Here is a 20,757-nt window from a genome sequence, read left to right on the forward strand (position 1 = left end):
GACATCACACATGACATCATCTATGACATCACAGACTCAGAAAACGCTGCAGCAGCTTCAGTGTGTCAGTCATCAGTGATCCAGTCACAGGTAAAGGTGTTGAGTCAAACCTGTCACTCAAGTACAGGAAGTACTTTTACTGCAGTAACAGCAAACTAAATACTTTGACTGTGATACTGTCATTATAGAAACTTTTACTCTGCTCTTATATTATAATATTCACTGTGATACCTTGTAAGAAGTACTTTTACTGTGATGCTATATCTAGAGAAACTACTCTTATTGTTGTACTGTAAATACATATTATGTAATGTTATATGATGTTATTTTTACTGTGTTACTTACTGTAAGTACAGGGAGTACTTTTACTTTGGTACTGTAAATAAAGGATACCTTATGAAGTATAATTACTGTGATTCTGAAAATACTTTTACTCTGGTACTGTAAATATGAGAAGTATTCACTGTGATACCTTGAAAAGTACTTTTACTGTGATTCTGTCTACAGAAACTACTTTTATTGTTGTTCTGTATATACATTAAGTATTTTTACTGTGTTACTGTAACAGGGAGAACTCAGTTTACTTTGGTACTGTAACTAAAGGATACCTTATAATATATGAAGTACTTTTACTCTGATACTTTATCTACAGGAAGTACTTTCACTGTTATATTATTACATGATGAAGTAGTTTTACTGTGTTACTGTAACTACAGTGAAGAACTTTTTACTTTGATACTACAGTAAGTTTTTATAATATTGTAACTACAGGAAATACTTTCACTGTGGTACTTTAAGTACTGTGCAGTGGCATAGGCAGAATGTTTATCTTGGGTGCGCCAGTACAAAATTAGATGGGCCATCTTTTCTCAGAAAAAAGGGCCGTGCATTTCTCTACAGCGCACAGCACCATTAACCACTTAATTGCACAAAGTTGGCAACTAAACATGAACCAAACGGCAGCAAACATACAATAGCCTATGACACAAGATACATCAGACTTAAATCTAAAAGGGACAGCTCACCAATCAGCAATTAAAAAAAATCAAAATGAAACCAGTCGTCGTTGTTCTCAAACTGCATAAACTCAGCCGTGTTGTCCCTTCTGTGATGTCTGCTTCACTGTGTTACAGTCTCTTCCGGCAACAAACGTCGTCCTGATCTCGTGTGTCATCACCATAGACTGTAAAAAGAATGGACGTAGCGTCCGTGACGTCACCCATTGGTTTGGGGGAGTCTGTTTTGTGCCGCTACTACGGGGATTTGAACCGCGCCATGTTGGATTTCACTTTCCATATTTGGAGCGGTGCGGCCGTTAGCCGGCCGAGAACCCGCCCACTGGCCTCGAAGCAGTGGTCTCCGGACCTGTCACTCAACGTTTCCGCGCCCTGATTGGCCAGAACTTTAAACCTAATAATAGTAAAAAGGTAGAGTTTAAAAAAGATTCACCCCCCTCAGAGTGTGTGCGGGGGTAGAAACTATCGGTTGAGACCAAAAAAATAAAATGTACCAGGCTGTAAATATGTTTTTTTAAGCTGTAAAATCGGCTATTTTAACATGGGGCTCGATTGGAGTTGCTCCCTTCTGGAGCCAGCCCCCAGCGACAGCCGAGGGGATTGCAGTTTTTTGAACGCGGAAGTGAGCTTCACTTCTCAGACCGACAACTGCCCCCTTGGTCATCACGTCTAATCTCGTGCTTGTTTACGTGATTCTCTCCCGTAAATATCTTAAGTTAGAAATGCCCAATTCTGTTCAATTCCCTGTGAACACTCGATAATAACTTTTATAAACTGACAGGCCAGATACATAGGAACTTTGACTGCATTGCATGGAGTAATAATCACACATTTTCATTCTTTCATCCTTACTTCACTTGGTAATGTAATCGCCTCCATGCCAGCAGACTACCTGTAACCATGGCAATAACAAGCAGACATCACAGAAGGGACAACATGGCTGAGTTTATGCAGTTTGACAACAATGATGACTGGTTTCATTTAGATGGAGGCCGCTATCAGTTTGAGACTGAGTTTACTGAAGACGAGCTGAAGGAAATGGAGGAGAAAAGTGAAAGAGGGAGAGCTGCCGGTGGAGTCTATGTGCTGGGTCTGGGGGGTTGGCCGCTGGCTGCTGAAACTGAATGTTTGTGCTGCCAGTTGGACTCCGACGTGTGTTGTGAGTGCCTGGACCTTATGCTGGACATGGAAAGTTGCTGCATAACGTATAACTGGAGGAGAGTGGGTGAGTTGTGTTTTGGTCTCTTTTCAATAGAAACCAGGCAAAGCTCGTTAATTCAGCATCCTCATCTGAGATGTGATAGTGATCACATGTGGTGCGCATGGACTCTGTCTGAGCAAATGTCTTAGAGTGTGGGAGAAACAAGGCTGCTGTCCTCATGATCCCATACTGGTCCTCATGGAAACAAGTGTTCAACTCTGTCAATTCTCTGTCTGGGATGTCGTTCCAGAGTTGTCACAGGTCATCATCATTTTTGACACTTGGCTTGTCATGATCACAGGTTCCGTGAGCCTCGCAGGAAGTCTCCTTTTTCTGTTCCCAGCAGTGATGTTCCAGCTCGTGACGTCGTATTTGCTCATCAGCTCTCCAGTCAGCTTCATCACCGCTTCATACCCACATTTTGCATTGTGTCTGAATTGAGCAAAGTTCTCTTTTAGTCCCTCAATGAGGTTGATGCACTCAGTGACAGACAGTGTCAGGGTTTGTAACCCCCTTATAGCAAAGTCACTTTTAGTTTGTATTTGCAGGAGCAGGGACTGTACCTTGGCCTGCGTTTGGCCACTGCTTTCACTGTACACAGCAAGTACTTCTAATTCATGGGCTGCAGTGACGTCACATCAACGAGGCCACCACCATTTTTGTGTCAGATTTGACAGGTCTCCTCATATGACAGCATCAAACCGCAGGATGGAAATGACAGTTTCTTGACAAAATGACAGGGTTTCATCCTGTCTGGGTTTATTTCTCAATAACAACAGACTAACTCTACATTATCCCACTTCTTACATGGTTTACGAGTGAATTAATTAATTTCTTCCCAGTCGACTCATGTGCAGTCGTTTTCAATGAGCTTTTGATAATCAGTCAGTAGATTGATGAATTATCATATAAATGTTACGATGTGCGTATTTATGTAGTCCTATCTGTCATAAATAAGAGATTACGGTTACGGGTTTGTGTCACAGACTCGCGGTGGCACAGAGACAGCTGTGACACAGCGCGGATTCATTCCCTCTGATCGCAGGTTTGGTTTCCATCAGCGGTGTGGCAGGCAGAGAGCCCCCACTCTCTCTAACAAGCTACAAGTCATTTATCTATAATCACAATTCGTCTGAAGCTGTTTAATGAAGGTAAAAATGAAACACAAGGTAAATATCCTGCATAGATCTTTTGCTCTGCTCCTCTGATCAGAGCGGCGCCCCTAGCAACGGTCTGTTTTACTTAGCAATGGTCTGTTATACAGAAATAAAAGACCCTAAATGCAGAATCAGTGAGTAATTAATAAGAAAGTAATCAAAATGCAGAATTCAATATATCCATGTTATTAAAAAAAAAGTTAATCCACTCTTTTTGTGAGACTTGTCACAGCCCATGCTGCCACTGATAGATGCCTGCAGTCAACCATTTATTCCGCCGATAACTTTACGTCTTTTGGGATGGAATAAAACTGCAGTCCGGGTTTTCTTTGGCGACTGCTATGACAGTCAACAGCACAATATAATCCTGGCAGCTTTCAAATAACGTCAATTTTCGGTCTCTTGCTGATTTCCTCCTACTACTCCACTTGTTCTGGTAACGTGACATGCTGATATCTGTGCCCAGATTGCCCTGATTCGGACACAAATATGGTGGCGCAAAAACACAGTGACGTCACACACTGTTTTAGACCAACCTTCTGAGTTGCAAAGTTTATTTTATAATTTGTGTTCAAATAATAATGTTGGTAATTACATCAACTTAATTTTGCATGTGATTTAAACTCAAATTTAATTTTTAATGGCTTTAAAACCAAATTCAAGTTTGACTTACTTAACTAAGTTGGCTTGATAACTTAATTTTTCTCCACAATGACGTTACAATTTCAAGTTCCCACCCACATAACATGCCTGCAGTTCTGATAGCAAGACGTGGCCATATTAAGCTACGTAATGTTATCTAATTTCAAATCATTTGTTCATTCACATAGATGGCTGAATTTTTCTGTGGATATTTCTGTGAGGGCTGTGAAACTGTGGGGGAGCATACATCAGTCCGACTGCCCAAAAGTCAGACGGCTCATTTCTCCGACTACCCATTCTACAGTGTTAAGGTTAGGTTTAGGGTAAGGTTAAATCAGAAGTAAGTGATATATTTGTGTTAATATAAGTCTTAAATAGTTATATCTTCCCACAGCAATCACTTACATAGAGTGTTTGGACTGAAACACGGGTCTGTCAGTCACTCTGCTCTGCTCTGAGTCGAGGAGAAAACATTTATCGTATCCTACAGTTTTTATCCAATGAGGAGAGAGAACGGCATGCAGGGCGCTGTGTGCAGCCAAGGGACGCTGTGAATGTGGCGACGTCGGGACGAGGACTGTTATGGTGCGTTCAAGGAAACTCGTAACTCCGACCTGTGAAGTTGTATCAGTTTGATCTGGTACGAGTTCACGGGTCAGAAGTTACGAGTGGCCGTTATAGTGACTTTCACGGGTAAAACAGGTCGGAAAAACACGAGTGGGTTGCCTGGAACGCTACAAAGTCGTAAGTTGTGACTTGAAGCTGTAATTTACGATTTCAAAAGCCTGCCTGGAACGCAGCATTAGCGAAAACGACCGGGTCGCTTACTTCTGCTTTAAGGGTTAGGGCTACTTAAGTCGGAGAAGTGGGAGGTCGGACTAATGGACGCAAAAATAAAGAAATGTATGGTCGGAGAAATGGGTAGTCGGACAGACGTCATGCGCCCGAAACTGTGTACATTTGAATCCTCTACAAAGACAACCTCGTTCACACCGATCAGATTGCAATCAGATAGAGCTTGACCACATGAAAATACAGTGATCTGATCGGCCAAACCACCTCCGGAGGTGGTCATGGACGCGTTGTGACCAGTGTAAACGGAGATGTGTCCTGTATCCGCGTACACACACACTGTCATGTCGTCAGACTGTGTGGGAAAGGAGGTGAAAAACGACGACGAGTAGTGCTAGCAGGAAGCAGCCATTTATTAGCGTGCAGGCATAGTGGACATGAACATAAAAGCAACCCTCACTGACCTGAGGAGGAAACCCCGTTACACTCTTTACTACATACTTCTAGCGCCCTCTAAGGGACATAGTGTGCAACACCTGGAACAGCAAAACACTGTCTAATTCAGTGATCCTCACTATTTTTTTCACAAGAGCCACATTGGCAGTGCAAAATCAAGGGGAGAGCCACTTTTGCGACAACATACTAAGTCACTTTTGCAAATGTGCATTTCTACATATAAATTGGACATCCCACCAAAAAAGAAACAACACAGCCAATACATTTTCATTTAAGACCATATTTACCTTAATATTGGGATGTGGGGAAGCTGGCCATGCATGTCCTTGACTTTCTTAATGTAGTGTGTTGTCAATCACAGTGAGGGTTTGTTGCATATTAAACACAGAGGGTTCATGCCAAACAAATAAAAATGTGTCTGCCCACTTGTCTTGAAATGTTCTGTGCTCATCTTGTGCTACCTATTTTTTCGTTTCTTACTTGCCTTCATCCCCTCTCTGGTGTCTTCGTGCTGATTTTTGTCTGCAGCTTCCTCAGACTCATTTTCCTCACCCACTCCACTATTCGTTACAACACTGTGTGTCTGTCCGTCTGGTTTTTGAGCTGGTTTCTCTCCTTTTTCTTGTTAAAAAACGGTCCATCACGCTGGCTAGCGGAGCTAACGTAGCCTAGCTGCCTGCAAACGTGCGCTGCAGTCAAGTGTTGTAAACAATGCCACATGGCCTGCGGTGCCAGGTTTGACAATGCCCCCTTTAGGGATGACCATTAGGCCAATATTAGAACGTCTCTGATTAGGCTAAGGCTTAAAATACTTCCTTTCACCTTCATTATTTGGGTGAAGGGAGAAGTAGATTCGGATGTTTGCGTTTTTGTAGTGCAGTGTTGTATGTTTATGCAGAACATTTGAAAAAATGTATTGGCTGTGTTACACATAGGAAGCTACCAAGCGAGCCACCAATTATAGCTTGACGAGCCGCATGTGGCTCGCGAGCCGCGCAATGAGTAACACTGGTCTAATGTGACACCGTTTTAACCTTAGTTTAACATTTGCTGTGCTTTTCTCTTAAACACCACACACACACCTATTGCTATGCCATCTCTCTCTCTCTCTCTTTTTTTCATAGACTATGTATGTATTATCATTTCTTATTTAGCCTACTTTGTTTTGATGCTAATGCAGCATTACTATGAGTATTAGTCAGGGTCTTATGCAGAATAATTCAGTCATACAAAGATTAGACTACTGGGGTTTTTTGTGGGCCCTACTGGGCGCTGGGCCCCTAGAATTATCATCACCTTTCTCCCCTATACAACGTCCCTGATAAGGCTCATAAGGTAGAACCACTACTGCTCTTTTCTTTGTTTCATTTGTGGTTGAGACACAGGCTGTCCTCTGGTTAAAAATATTGAGCACTTACTGGCAGATGTTTCCACAGACAACGGTTCTCACAGATTTGCTTCTATCTGGCAGCTAAACCACATCCTCTTTAAGTAAAACTGAAACAGTTCACATCAAAGTGATACGTGACATACACAGAGCTCAATGTCTAGGCTACATGAACAATGACATGTAGCCAACCACCGACACAGCCATTCTACTGAAATATAACAATCTACAGATCTCTCTAATGTGACCTCAGCCACTTAAGCCGAACTTAGTTCCTCCACCTCCCTTCAGTCTCTAACGGGTCGTCGTTCAATCCACATGGTTTGTTGTAGTCGAGTTCCAGCCGAGCCAAGCCTCAGAACCTCTGCTTGCCAGTCTGTTCTTTTGCTAACTTGTTTTCCCTGCCCTGCCTGCCTGCCTGCCTGCCAGCCTGTCTTCCAGTCCTCCCGTCCGCCTGCCACCCCAGCCATCACCTCAATCCCCCCTGGACCCACTCTCCAGCCCATTGCCCCCCTTCCCCTCACTTCCCTCACTTCCCTAACCTCCAATAAACATTTTATTTTTTCAGTTCGTGTCTGTCTCAGGGTTCCTAGCAGAGTCGTGATCACGTCGTATCACCCCGACTAATCATCGTTCGTGACCGGTCACGACTCTGTACAAGTTCATAGGCTGCCGGGGAGGCGTCACAACAAACTGTCAATCATGGATACTGTAGCGCTGTGTGTGATAGCGGCCTTTTGCTCAGACACGAAAATTAAAAGGAAGAAAAAATGATAGTGGAGCCGTTCCTGGGTCTGGTGAAGAGGACAGTCTGACTGTCTGTCCTTCACAGAGAATGTGGGGGATATTAACATTTGTGTAAACCTCAATGTTAACTTATATTGCGCACATGAAGCTTTTTCTCAGCTTTATTTATCACTCATTTACAAAACATATATAGTAGTAGTGCAGTAAACATAGAAACAACATTGTAAACATTACATTAATAATCAACAGCATCACAGGAGCACGGCTGGTGTCCCTCAAACCACCGGTGCTCTTGCAAAGGGTAACAGATCAGAAAGAAACAAGTGCAGACAGTGCCATATAGTGCATTAGAAATCAACACATTTTAACATTGAAAAAAAGGTTCATACTGTTGGTCTTTTTATTTTAAAGCAAGAGAATGATAATTCACTAAAGCCTTTGAGCTATGGTTGATTTGGAGTCTCAAGTTTGAACTAGAGTCCCCTTTTTTCCATATTGTGTTAAAATGTGTTGATTTGTAGTATAGACTATGGCACTGCTATTTTTATTTTGTTGTTTCCAATGCATAGTCTCTTTGAATGCAGTCCCAGAGCAGCGCTCACTCTCTGATCCCCACCAGCGCCTGCACATTTGGTTTTGTCACACACACCGTTATCACTCAACCACATATACACAACTGATATTTCAGACACACACACCTCATTCATTCTGTTCATGTTAAAACTTTGACTTTTTGTGCACCAGCGTTGGGAACGCAGTGCGCCGCTGCTCGCACTCAACACACCCACAAGTCACCTGAGACAGTTTACACTCCTCTCTTATCATCCTGGCGTGTAGTGATGTACGCACTACTCGTCCCAGGGCTGGACTGGGACAAAAATTCAGCCCGGGCATTTTCTGTCCAGACCGGCCCACTAGGCTACTGATCAGCGGACACGGCGTAGAAGTCCACAATTCTTGCGGCGTCTTCTCTAACGTATACTACAAAGGAGAGTCATATTCCTTGATAGCAGTTAACAAATAAAACACGTAGCTATGAACTCAAGGACTAAAATTGATCAATCAATAAATCTTTATTCATTAGTGTCAAATCACAACAGAAATTATGTCATGACTAGAGGTGGGCGCTACCTCAATTGGGTGAAGGGGAGGGGGGGGGGGGGATAAGGACAAACAGGGACAATAATAACAAAATATCCTGACAAATAATCTAAATAGAAACATATTACAGACAGTAGCAGCATTAGAGCTGGAACTCATTTGTATTAAAGGTGACTCAGTCATTATGAAACCATAGAGAATTGAAAAAAAAGTCTAAGAATTACAGGTCTGAATATGCATTCTCTTATGTGTATGTGCACAAGTATGTTTTGCCCTACTTCCTCGTCCGCAGCCAGCCAGCTCCACTCCTCACCAAATTTGTGACCTGCAAGAAACAGCAAGCAGAACTTGTACTCAGCATCTGTGTACTGACAAGTAGCCTATATGTAGCCAAGTAGCCTTTTTGTGCAAACTGCAAAACCTTTTAACCTGCAAAAGCATGTCACATGCTCAAAACCAAGTATTCGTATCAATGAAAGTGTGTGTGTATCATAAACAAAAAGTCCTGTCACCATCATTTATGAACAAGATAGTCAAATGGCTTTGTCGTGTTTTCATTAGGACACTTTAGTGTTTTCCAATGCAAAAAAGTCAGATCTTTGTGACCTGAACATGCTCAAGACAGCACAGCCATTAGAGAAGTACAGTAAAAGTAACACATTTACACACAAATTATACCTATTACTCAGTAAACTAAATGAATTGAAAGATTACAATAAACTTAATGGTAAATATTGTTAAACTATTATTTCCTATAGGTTTACTTGTATTTTGTGCTAAAATTCAAGTATCTCAGCTTCCACGTGAATGTTTACTGTTGCTACGGCAACAAGAGACTGCTGACGTTAGCAGCTGTTAGCTAGCTTAGCTAAATCATCTGAACAATAATAATCCATAATATCACAATTCGGCATATTTAAACAAAACCAACCACAACTACCAACAGTCACAGCCCTTCCACTCTGGGCTAATATGTTATCACATGTTAAAGCAGAAGTGAGTGATATATTTGTGTTAATATAAGTCTTAAATAGTTATATCTTCCGACAGCAATCACTTACATAGAGTGTTTGGACTGAAACACGGGTCTGTCAGTCCCTCTGCTCTGCTCTGAGCCGAAGAGAAAACATTTATCGTATCCTACAGTTTTTATCCAATGAGGAGAGAGAACGGCATGCAGGGCTGTGTGTGCAGCCAAGGAACGCCGTGAATGTGGTGACGTAGCGACGAGGACTGTTATGGTGCGTTCAAGGAAACTCGTATTTTTCCGACCGTGAAGTGGTACCAGTTCGATCTGGTACGAGTTCACCGGTCGGAAGTTACGAGTGGCCGTTATAGTGACTTTCACCGGTAAAACAGGTCGGAAAAACACGAGTGGGTTGCCTGGAACGCTACAAAGTCGTAAGTTGTGACTTGAAGCTGTAATTTACGATTTCAAAAGCCTGCCTGGAACGCAGCATTAGCGAAAACGACCGGATCACTCACTTCTGCTTTAATTTATCAAAGTTAGAAAAATAACGGCTTTAATCCCTGAGGAGCTACGTTAGCTGCAGCTGCAGCTGCATTCACCAGCAGCCTATGCAGTTATCACATCAATGTAAAAACGTTTTTTACTTTGTTTTGGACATGTCTCAGAAGTGTAGCCAGCCCCAGGCTAATGTTACTTACCATGTCTGCCTCCACTCGCTCATCATCGTCGGGTCCTCCTCGCTCGTCTCCCGGCGCAGCAGCACCTGTGGCTGCTGGGGGGTGGGGTGGTGGCGGTGGTGATCCCCAGCACTAAAGATCCGTCAATTTAGCAGCCTCCACCTCCAGAGACTCCGGCTCTTTAATCGCTGTTTCTCAGCGCCACCCGGGCGTTTCTTACACTAAATACATTTTCAAGAACAGTTTCGAAGACGTTCACTACTCATTAACTGGCTCAGCAGCAGCAGCAGCCCGTCCACCGGCCCATTGAGGTCCCGCCCCACCCTGGTTCGTGTAGTGATTGACAGCACTGTCAGGGCTCTCTGAGCCTGTCAGCCCATGATTGATTGACAATGACAAACAATAGACCAATAATATGTGTCGATGCTGGCACACACGGCTAGCCCTCTGTAGCCTGGCCCAATTGGAAGGAATTTAGAAAGAAAGAAAAAAAAAACACACAGCGGACCGGCCAGGCCGGCCCACATTGGGTCAACGGCCCCCCGGGCATTGCCCGGTATGCCCGATGGCCAGTCCAGCCCTGACTCGTCCTGCTCTTCATCTGTTCACTGGTAAAGACTCTGGTCCTGCATAGATTCACTTACACGCACCTACACGAGCTCCACTGCTCCTCTGCGGAAGCGCACGCCGCTGCAGGGGCGATCTTTATCGAGCGGCGGGCAAGGGGGCGCATCCCATGGTGCTCAGGGGTGTTTGTCTTTTTGTATTATATGGTTTTATGTGATCATGTTGCACAGGTATTGGCCCTCATTTATCAAACTTGCATACACCAAAAAAATGGGTGTACACCAAATTCACTGCAAGGATCGGCATTTATCAATCTGAGCGTGAGCGTACGGTATGCACAAATCTCACGCCAGCTCTGACCAGGTGTACGCACATTTGGAACCAGCGTAGAACATGCAGGAAAGAGTGCTGCTGTGTCAGAATGATTATTAAACCATAGTCTAATAATGCAGCGATGTGGACCACATGTTGTTGTTGTTTATATTGATAAAAAGATAAAAAGTAGCCACAAAAAAAAGAAACGATAAAACCAAGTCCGTGTTGAAAATATAAAACTATTTTGAGTAACTGAGATGAATTAAAAACCACGACGTGACAGATGCTCGTTAATCAGCTGTGTAAACAGAAACAGTCAATGACAGACAGACCTGTTACTGTAGATCACACACACAAACTTCCAACATCTCCTGCACCAGAGCATGACTGGACGGCTCCTCAGTCTCTCTCTCTGCCGGACACCGGAGCCGCCGGGGGGGGGCTCAGCTACCTGTCCAGGTGCAGCTGATCTCCGCGGTGGAGTGTTTTTTTTTTCCCCCCGTCACCGGGACCTGTCAGCGGGAGATCGGGCCGGTGTTTCACATCCCTCCATCAGCCGAACCATGCCAGCGGTGCTGATGGTCATAAAGTCGCGTTCGCAGCAGTAATATGCCTATGATTTCTCCTCAGTCACTTGTGTTTAGTAAACTGCAGGAGCATTTCATGAGATCGCTGGGTTTCCTGACGTGGTCGGTGACACGTGCGTCTGCAGCCTCCATCCACCATGTCAGTAAAGTCCCTCTTCTTGACCGTCTTCCGTGTCTCCGTGTCGTAAAAGGGGCAGGGCGACGCCTCTAAAGCAGGAATATATCGGGGCGTGACATTTAAATGACGCTCGTTTTCAGCCGCCGGATTTATCACCACCACGCCGGTTCTACGCCGAAATCAGCAGCGTACACACTTTTAGTAAATCACACGTGACACTTGGCGTACACTGATATTTACACCAGAATCTACACCAGATCCTGCGCAAGTTTGATAAATGAGGGCCAGTGTGTGTATACAAAGGTTAAAATATGTTATGCATTGTTTATTCTGGTGTATATGGATGTAAATGATGTGATTGTGGGACCATTATAGTATTTGGTTTGCCCTGCAGTAATGGTTTGTCCCAATTGAGTTAACTCACAGCTGTATTTAAGGGAGCGGCATTTGGCTTCCGGGCAGCTCTGAGGAAAGGTGCTCTAGCCTGGTGTGAGGCTATGAGGTTGGCAGTTCTAACCTGGTGTGAGGTTAGGGTAAGATCATTTTTGGACCTGTTTTGCCCTCAGAGGGCTCTGTTTCCAACCTCCATCACTGGTCTGCCCTGGTCCCCTTTACGTGGGGAGGCCGCTCCGTTCACCCACATTGAGTTTGTTGCTTCTTTGTCGTAGCCTATGAGCCAGGTTGTGACAAGGTTGTTATAGAACTGTTTGCAGTTATTATTAGACAAAGTCGTTTAATATCTCCTATCGACATTCAGGGACAACAACATCATATTTCACTGTACGTGGACGACATTCTTTTATTCATCTCTCATCCCCAAGCCTCCATACCTAATCTTTTGACTTTAATTAGCAACTTTGGCAGACTCTCTAACTAAGTTGATATGACATTTATACAGTCTACTCCTTTTAAAAAGGCATTTAAAGACTTCTCATATCTTGGTATAACTGTCACAAAAAACCCAGAAGACCTTCTACAAAAGAATTGGCATAATAAAGTTGAGCAACTTAAACAAAGTATAAATTATTGGAAGACTCTTCCTATTTCTCTTGTAGGTAAGATCAATGCAATTAAGATGATTGCACTGCCACGTTTCCTACATCTTTTTCAGTCTCTTCCATGTTACATTGCCCAGCATTACTTTAAACCAACACTAAGTAACTTTTCAACCTTCATAAAATATTTTCATAACTTTTGTGATGATACATCGACTTACAACAAGTTGATTGACACCTCTATTGTAGCCTGAGGGGGTCTGTATCTCTTTCTCTGGCACTAAGCAGCTTTGAGGAGCATGGTAGGAACCCTGCTCTCACTTAAGTTTCACTTTCACTTTTGCGAGTCACAACAAGGAGGGAACAGGCAAAACGGCACTTTAGCAATGGATTATGTTTGTGTTTTCACTTTGAAATGATCCACTGGAAACAGAAACTTAGTTTTGATGTCTTCTGTTAATTTTAATGCAGGATATTTACAGGGCTTCATGTTAGTGTTCATGGGAAATGGAGTCTTCCTTCAGGCAAAACACTACCGCTTTGGTCCACAGGCGCCGCCAAACTCAACCAAAACTGAAAGTTCTTTAGTACTGCTTTAAACAATTAGATGCAATTATTGTACTTTTTCCTTGGAACTACAAAGCCATCAGGATCTCCAAAAAACACCTGTGTAAATGTACTGCCCTGCCTGGCTATGCTTAGAACGATTGCTATGCAACAAGACCTCCTTGCTAGCATTGCTCAACAGCCCCACCAAAATCAGTATAATAACAGCTTTGTAATCAATGGTACTATATACACATGGGAGCAGATAAAACTTCACATCAAGGCCCCAAGTGTATATTGATACTCCAATCTGTGAAAATCATGCTTTCATACCTGGCCTAAATGATATTGCTTTCTCTGCTTGGAAACAGAAAGGCATTAATAACATAAATTATTTGTATATGGGAGGACATTTTGCCTCATTTACACAATTACAAGTCAGATTTGGTATACCTGCCTCGGGTTTTTTCAGGTTTTTACAGATTAGAGATTTTGTTAAAAAAATGTACCAAACTTTTAAGTTTTTAATAAACACAATGCTCTAGAGACTATTAATAGTCTGGACCCGGACACTTGTGGGGCAATCTCTGTTTTTTATCGAATGCTTCATGATGGAGCTCCAGTGAATTCAGAAACTTATAAAAAAGCATGGGCAGACGAGTTGAATATGGAAATAACTGATGAGATTTGGGAAGAATGTCTATGAAACGTACAAAAGTGTTCAGTTAACACCAGGCACAACCTATTACAGTATAAAATGCTCCACAGACTCCATTACTCGCAAGAGAAGCTACATAAATTTTATCCAGATGTCCCTTCAACATGTAACCAATGTAAATCTTCAATAGGAACTCTAGCACATTCATTCTGGGCATGTAGTAAACTTTATTTATTTTGGAAATGTATTTTTGAATGTTTTTCTAAGGCTTTTGGTAAAAATCTGGCACCCAACCCTCTGGTCGCCATTCTAGGGGCCACAGGTGACCTTTCTTCTGTTAATAAGTTTGAAAGAAGAGCAGTTCAATTTGGGATGGTGATTGCTAAAAAGCTGATTTTACGAGTGTGGAAAATGGACTCTATGCCTAGAGAATTGTCAAATACTTTACATCTGGAGAGACTGAGATTCTACAATGAAGATAGAGGGGATACGTTTGATAAAACATGGGACCCAGTACTGAATTTCCTTAAAAATGTGAGCTCATAGACACTGGCTATTGTACAAAACCTTGCAGTGCAAACAAGAGTATGATGATGTATTATGTCTACTGACCTATTTATTTTACTATTATTTATTTATTTTTCTGCTTTTATATTCTATCTATAGTACTCATTTTATGACCATGAAATATCGTTGTGCTTGATGTGCAGTGTTCTTTACTTTTTTTTCTTCTTTATTTTTCTCTTCTATATTTCCTCTACTTATTTTTTCTCTTCATTTTATATGTATTTTCTTTTTTCTTTTTTCTCTTCATTGAAAATCAATAAACATATTTCCCCCCCAAAAAAAGAAACACTTGTAGGCGACGTGATGATTAACTCATTGAGTGCCAACCATGTAATTTCTCGTTTTTCGTTCCTATGCATTGAGTGCCAAAAACGTAATTTCTCGTTTTTTGCTTCTTTTTTTAAATTATGAAACTAGACACTTTAATACACCTTTTGTGTAAATTTGGGGCTCTACGACAAGCAGAACTGAAATAGATGACGATCAAAGTCTCATGACAGCTCATGATCTGGAAGTTTTCATCATAACTCAGCTTCTGCAAACGGAGTTCTGCATGTGGATGCAGCAGCTGCTCCGCTCTCACCCGCGAGGCTGCAGCAGCTCGGAGCTGAACCAGGAAGCTCTCAGCCGACTGTCCCACCCGGTCTTCATCTGGAGCAACACCGTGTCCTCCCCAAAGTCCCCCCGCGGTAAAATCTGATGGTCTCTGGGCCAAAGCAGACCGGCATCACCGACCCGTACCACAGAAGGGCCGCGACCACCGGCGGGACCGGTGTTCCCGAGCCGCTGTGGCCGACAGACCCTCACGTTCCGCGGTGAGAGGCTGTGACACGGCACGGTGCGTCTGTGTTATTGTTGTTTAGTGGCGCCCCCCCCGCCCCCGATGGTGGTTTTGTGAATAGAACAACAATTGTTGTATATATTTATCTTACACGAGCCCTTTGATCCAGAAATGCGAGTGTCAGAAGAGCGACAGACACAAACAGAGCACCTTTCATAAAAGACGCTCTATCTCCTTTTCTAGAAAAAAAAGGAGGGATTTTGGTGAAACCCAGCCATGTTTAACTTGACTTTTCTCAGGAACGGAGGTACGTAGAAACGTAGAAACAAACGGTTTGTAGCCATTTGAAGCATAAAGTTTCACCTTTCAAATGAGCCACAGTATGTGTTGGACTTGCACTTATATAGCGCTTTTCTAGTCTCTTGGACCACTCAAAGCGCTTTACACTGTTGGTCACATTCACCCTTTCACACACATTCAGCTTGGCAGCGCAGAAATCTAACCATTCACAGACATTCGTACACCCAATGGACACATCGGGGGGCAAGTGTGGGTTCAGTGTCTTGCCCAAGGACACTTCGACAGGTTGCCAGGAGGAGCCTGGAATCGAACCACCGACCTTCCGGTTAGTGGACAACCCGCTCTACCTCCTGAGCCACAGCCGCCCAATAATATAGGCAATAATATAGAATACACTGTGGCTCTGCAAAAATCGTCTAAATTGCAGGTACACTTGACTAAAACTTTGGAAAGGAGCGCAGCACTCAATGAGTTAACACACACTCACAGAGTCACTTGTGGTTTTCTGTCACAGCAGAGAAGAAGACAGACAAAGACAAAAGGGTTAGTTCAGATGCCATTTTACAGTGAATGATGCAGAAGGAGAGAAACTGAAGTCGGAGGCAGGTGAGTGTTAACACAACATCATTATTATTATTATTATTATTGAAATATGAGAGTGTGTGTGAGAGGAGACAACAGGAGCTGGTGAGCTGAACAACACACATGAAAACTGAGCAGGTGGAGTTTATTGTGCTGTATACTCTGTTAGTGTGTGTGTGTTATCTGACAATCAGTGTTACTGGTTTCCCTCTCAGGTTGACTGAAGTCCTGAAGATGAGTGTTAATATGGACAAAGACAGGGACAGAGCAGAGTCCATCAGTCTGTCTATGAGGAGTGACGGATCCAACAATGTACCGGAAATCTTCAGTGCTGGACCTGGACCCTCAGAGTCACGGTAAGAGACCTGCTACAAACCTGTGAACCTCCAAACTGTCTCTGTAAACAGAGACAAACTTGTCAATGAAATCAAAATGGTAGCTTATTTGATGTGCTTTTTCACTGATGGTGTGTTGCACTTCACTCTGCTTCTTTAGAGCTGATGTGAGACAGGTGGTCAACAGCTGGAGACTGGACACAGAATAACAACATGTTTGTGTTTGTAGGCTGCAGAAGCACAGACAGAGAGCAGAGTCTCCAGGATCCCCCTCCCGTCCCCAGTGTGAACAAAGACCCAGAACCAGGGGTGAGCTGCAGACAGCCAATCAGAGCAGCTGTGTACAAAGACTGAACATCTGTCTGCTGATGTGGTCATTTGTGAAACCAGGACCTGTTGTTTTCTCCAGAGTCATTGTTCCATCACACAGCACTGACATTTAAGATGATGATTCAAACCTTCTCTTTGTTGTCTGTAGTTTTTCTGTAGCTGATGAAAATAATCTGATCAGATTGTCAGACTCTCTGTCTTCAGTCTGACTCTGTCTCTTCTCTCTCAGCAGATGGTGGTCTGCAGGAGGTTTTAGATCAACATAAGATCAGTCTGAGGAGCAGATGTGAACGAGTGACTGAAGGAGCTGAGGGAACAGGAAGTGAAACAGGAAGTGGAACCCTCCTCAACAGGATCTACACTGAGCTCTACATCACAGAGGGACAGAGTGAAGAGGTTAATACCCAACATGAGGTGAGACAGCTGGAGATAACGTCCAAGAAGAAGACCCTCCATGAGACTACAATCAAGTGCAACGACATCTTTAAAGACTTACCTGACCAACAGAGAGAGGACATCTCTACGGTCTCACCTGTCCATCAGAGAGAGGACGTCTCTACGGTCTCACCTGTCCAACAGAGAGAGGACGTCTCTACAGTCTCACCTGTCCGACAGAGAGAGGACGTCTCTACAGTCTCACCTGTCCGACAGAGAGAGGACGTCTCTACGGTCTCACCTGTCCGACAGAGAGAGGACGTCTCTATGGTCTCACCTGTCCAACAGAGAGAGGACGTCTCTACAGTCTCACCTGTCCAACAGAGAGAGGACGTCTCTACAGTCTCACCTGGCCAACAGAGACCCATCAGAGTGGTTCTGACCAACGGCGTCGCTGGCGTTGGAAAAACCTTCTCGGTGCAGAAGTTCACTCTGGACTGGGCCGAGGGCTTGGAGAACCAAGATGTCAGTCTGCTGGTTCTGCTTTCCTTCAGGGAGCTGAACCTGATCAGAGATCAGCAGTTGAGTCTTCTCAGGCTGCTCCATGTTTTCCATCCAACATTACAGAAGGTGACAGCAGAGCAGCTGGCTGTCTGTAAACTTGTCTTCATCTTTGACGGCCTGGATGAAAGCCGACTGTCACTGGACTTCAACAACAGGGAGGTTGTGTCTGATGTCACACAGACGTCATCAGTCAACGTGCTGCTGACAAACCTCATCCAGGGGAATCTGCTTCCCTCGGCTCTGGTCTGGATCACCTCCAGACCTGCAGCAGCCAATCAGATCCCTGATGAATGTGTTGACAGGGTAACAGAGGTCAGAGGCTTCACTGACGCCCAGATGGAGGAGTACTTCAGGAGGAGGTCCAGTGATGAAGATCTGTCCAGAAGAATCATCTCACACATCAAGACGTCCAGGACCCTCCACATCATGTGTCAAGTCCCAGTCTTCTGCTGGATCAGTGCTACAGTTCTGGAGCACATGTTGACCACAGACCAGAGAGGAGAGCTGCCCAAGACCACCGCTGACCTGTTCTCACACTTCCTGCTGGTCCAGACAAAGAGGAGGAAGGACAAGTACGGTGAAGGACATGAGTCGAGTCCACAGATGCTAACAAAGGCCGACAAGGAAGTTCTTCTGAAGCTGGGGAGGCTGGCGTTTGAACAGCTGGAGGAAGGAAACATCATGTTCTACCAAGAAGACCTGGAGCAGTGTGGTCTGGATGTCACAGAGGCCTTGGTGAACTCAGGACTCTGTACTGAGATCTTCAAAAGAGAGAGTGTGATCTTCCAGAAAACAGTCTACTGCTTTGTTCATCTGAGTGTTCAGGAGTTTCTGGCTGCAGTCTACATGTTCCACTGTTTCACCAGCAGGAAGAGAAAGGTCCTGGAGAACTTCCTAGGGAAACAAGTCGAGGAACTTTACTACAGTGAAGAAGAAGACGAGTATGAAGAGGAAAAAGTAGAGGATGATGACGACAAAGACAAAGAAGAAAACAATGATGTAGAAGGAGACAAAGAGGAAGAGGAAGAAGACAGGCCATTTTCTGATAATGACAAAGATTTAACCCTGGAGGAGTTCCTGCAGAGAGTCTTGGAGAAATCCCTCCGTAGTAGAAACGGTCACCTGGACCTGTTTGTTCGCTTCCTTCATGGCCTCTCTCTGGAGTCCAACCAGAGGCTGTTCGGAGGTCTGCTGGGTCAGACAGACAACAGTCCAGAAACCTTCCAGAGAACCATCAACAACCTGAAGGAGATGAAGAGTTATGGAATCCCTCCTGACAGAAACATCAACATCTTCCACTGTCTGACGGAGATGAAGGACCAGTCAGTTCATCAGCAGATCCAACAGTTCCTCAAGTCAGAGAACAGATCAGAGAAGGAACTCTCTGAGATCCAGTGTTCAGCTCTGGCCTACATGCTGCTGATGTCAGAGCAGGTTCTGGACCAGTTGGACCTGAGCGAGTACAGCACATCATATCAGGGACGATGGAGACTGATCCCAGCTGTGAGGAACTGCAGGAAGGCTCAGTGAGTCCAGGCATGATCAATATAATTATTGATCAGTGGTTTAATCGAGTTCAGATAAAAACAGTTTTCACTGATTTTCATTATTCTCAGTTTGACTTTGAAACATTTCCAAGTGAGTCGTGTTTTATTTTTTAAGGTGAAAAGCTGTGAGCTCCAACATGTGGATCTTTAGCTTGTTGTGATTGTTGCTGTTTATTCAACAAAAACACAGATTTTGTTTGTTTTGTTTTTTTACTCTTTGGTTTTATTCAAACCTGATGAATCACAGATCACAGATTAAACCAGTGCAGGTCTCAGAGTTTCCTGTCAAACTCAGAGACGATAAGCTGAAGCTCATGTTCATCACGTCATTACGTCCTGTCATCAGATGCATCAACTGTATTTTTACTGTATTTTCAGCTTCCATCTGATTTCATTCTGACACATTTGATATTTTCTCTCTTCACAGACTTGTTGGTTGTAAACTCTCAGAGAGTGACTGTGAAGTCGTGGCCTCAGCTCTGAAGTCCAACCCCTCCCACCTGACAGAACTGGACCTGAGTAACAACAAACTGAGTGACTCATCAGTGAAGGTTCTGTGTGCTGGACTGGAGAGTCCAAACTGTAGACTGGAGACTCTGAGGTGAGCAGATGTGATGTAGATCTGAGTTTTCCCTCTTTGCTGGGTTCAGGGTCAAAGGTCAAAGCAGCTTCCCAGTGTGAGAGGTCAGGTTAAAGTCCTGTAGCTCAGAGAACAGTGTTGGTTTGATGATCCCACTGTGGAGACACTGAGGCTCATGAACATCAACACTGGGCTCCACAGGAAGGAAGCTTCAGCTCATGGTCACATGATATTAACACTAGAACCGCCAACATTCTAATCCCCCTTAAAACGCCACAGTGGTCTCCCAGACCGTCATGTGTAATTACATTGTTTCCAGTCGCAAACAGTTCTGTAAGTGGAAAAAATAAGATTTAATTTTTAGTAGTGTTAGTCCTTCTTCATATTATGTTGTGTTGGGGTCTTGATTGGATGTGGTTGGGGGGTTAGACTGAGTGATGTTACAGCACCGCTTGTTGCACCTACAGCACACACTTCTGCCTACAGCTGAAAGTGACGCATCTGGACACGTGTGCTGCTTTCAAGAGTCGATGTCGCTGTTCACTGGATTTTTATTTTTTCTAGGTCAGTTTGTTATCAACTCCAGTGTTTTACAGTTGTTCTACCTGGATATTACGTAGTTTAGGCTCCACGCCCACAGAAACCCGTTATTACCGGACTGGACAGCAGCCGAGATAAAAGTGAGTAGGCTATACATATGGCGCTTTATATCTAACACAGACTAATCATGATCTAGTCTGTCCTGAGCCCACAAAATAAAGTTTGTGAAGTGTCTGTGTAACGGAGCTCCACGCACCTCCGTTACACAGACAGTCCGCGCACCTCCGTTACATCTGCACGGAGCACACGTCAGCTGACAGCTGA

General features: G+C 43.8%; 1 protein-coding gene across 1 annotated transcript; it reads left to right on the top strand.

The window, feature by feature from the left end:
* Nucleotides 1-18,612: 18,612 nt before the first annotated feature.
* Nucleotides 18,613-19,918, top strand: LOC310995678 (NLR family CARD domain-containing protein 3-like; the record flags this gene model as incomplete). The annotated part of the gene is made up of 2 exons (XM_083984795.1): nt 18,613-19,292; nt 19,741-19,918. The coding sequence occupies 2 exons, from the start codon at nt 18,613-18,615 to the stop codon at nt 19,916-19,918; spliced, it is 858 nt and encodes a 285-aa protein (XP_083840921.1).
* Between the last annotated feature and the right edge of the window lie 839 nt (nt 19,919-20,757).

This window comes from Trachurus trachurus (genome assembly GCF_905171665.1).
Source record: "Trachurus trachurus genome assembly, chromosome: 13".
Classification (NCBI taxonomy): domain Eukaryota; kingdom Metazoa; phylum Chordata; class Actinopteri; order Carangiformes; family Carangidae; genus Trachurus; species Trachurus trachurus.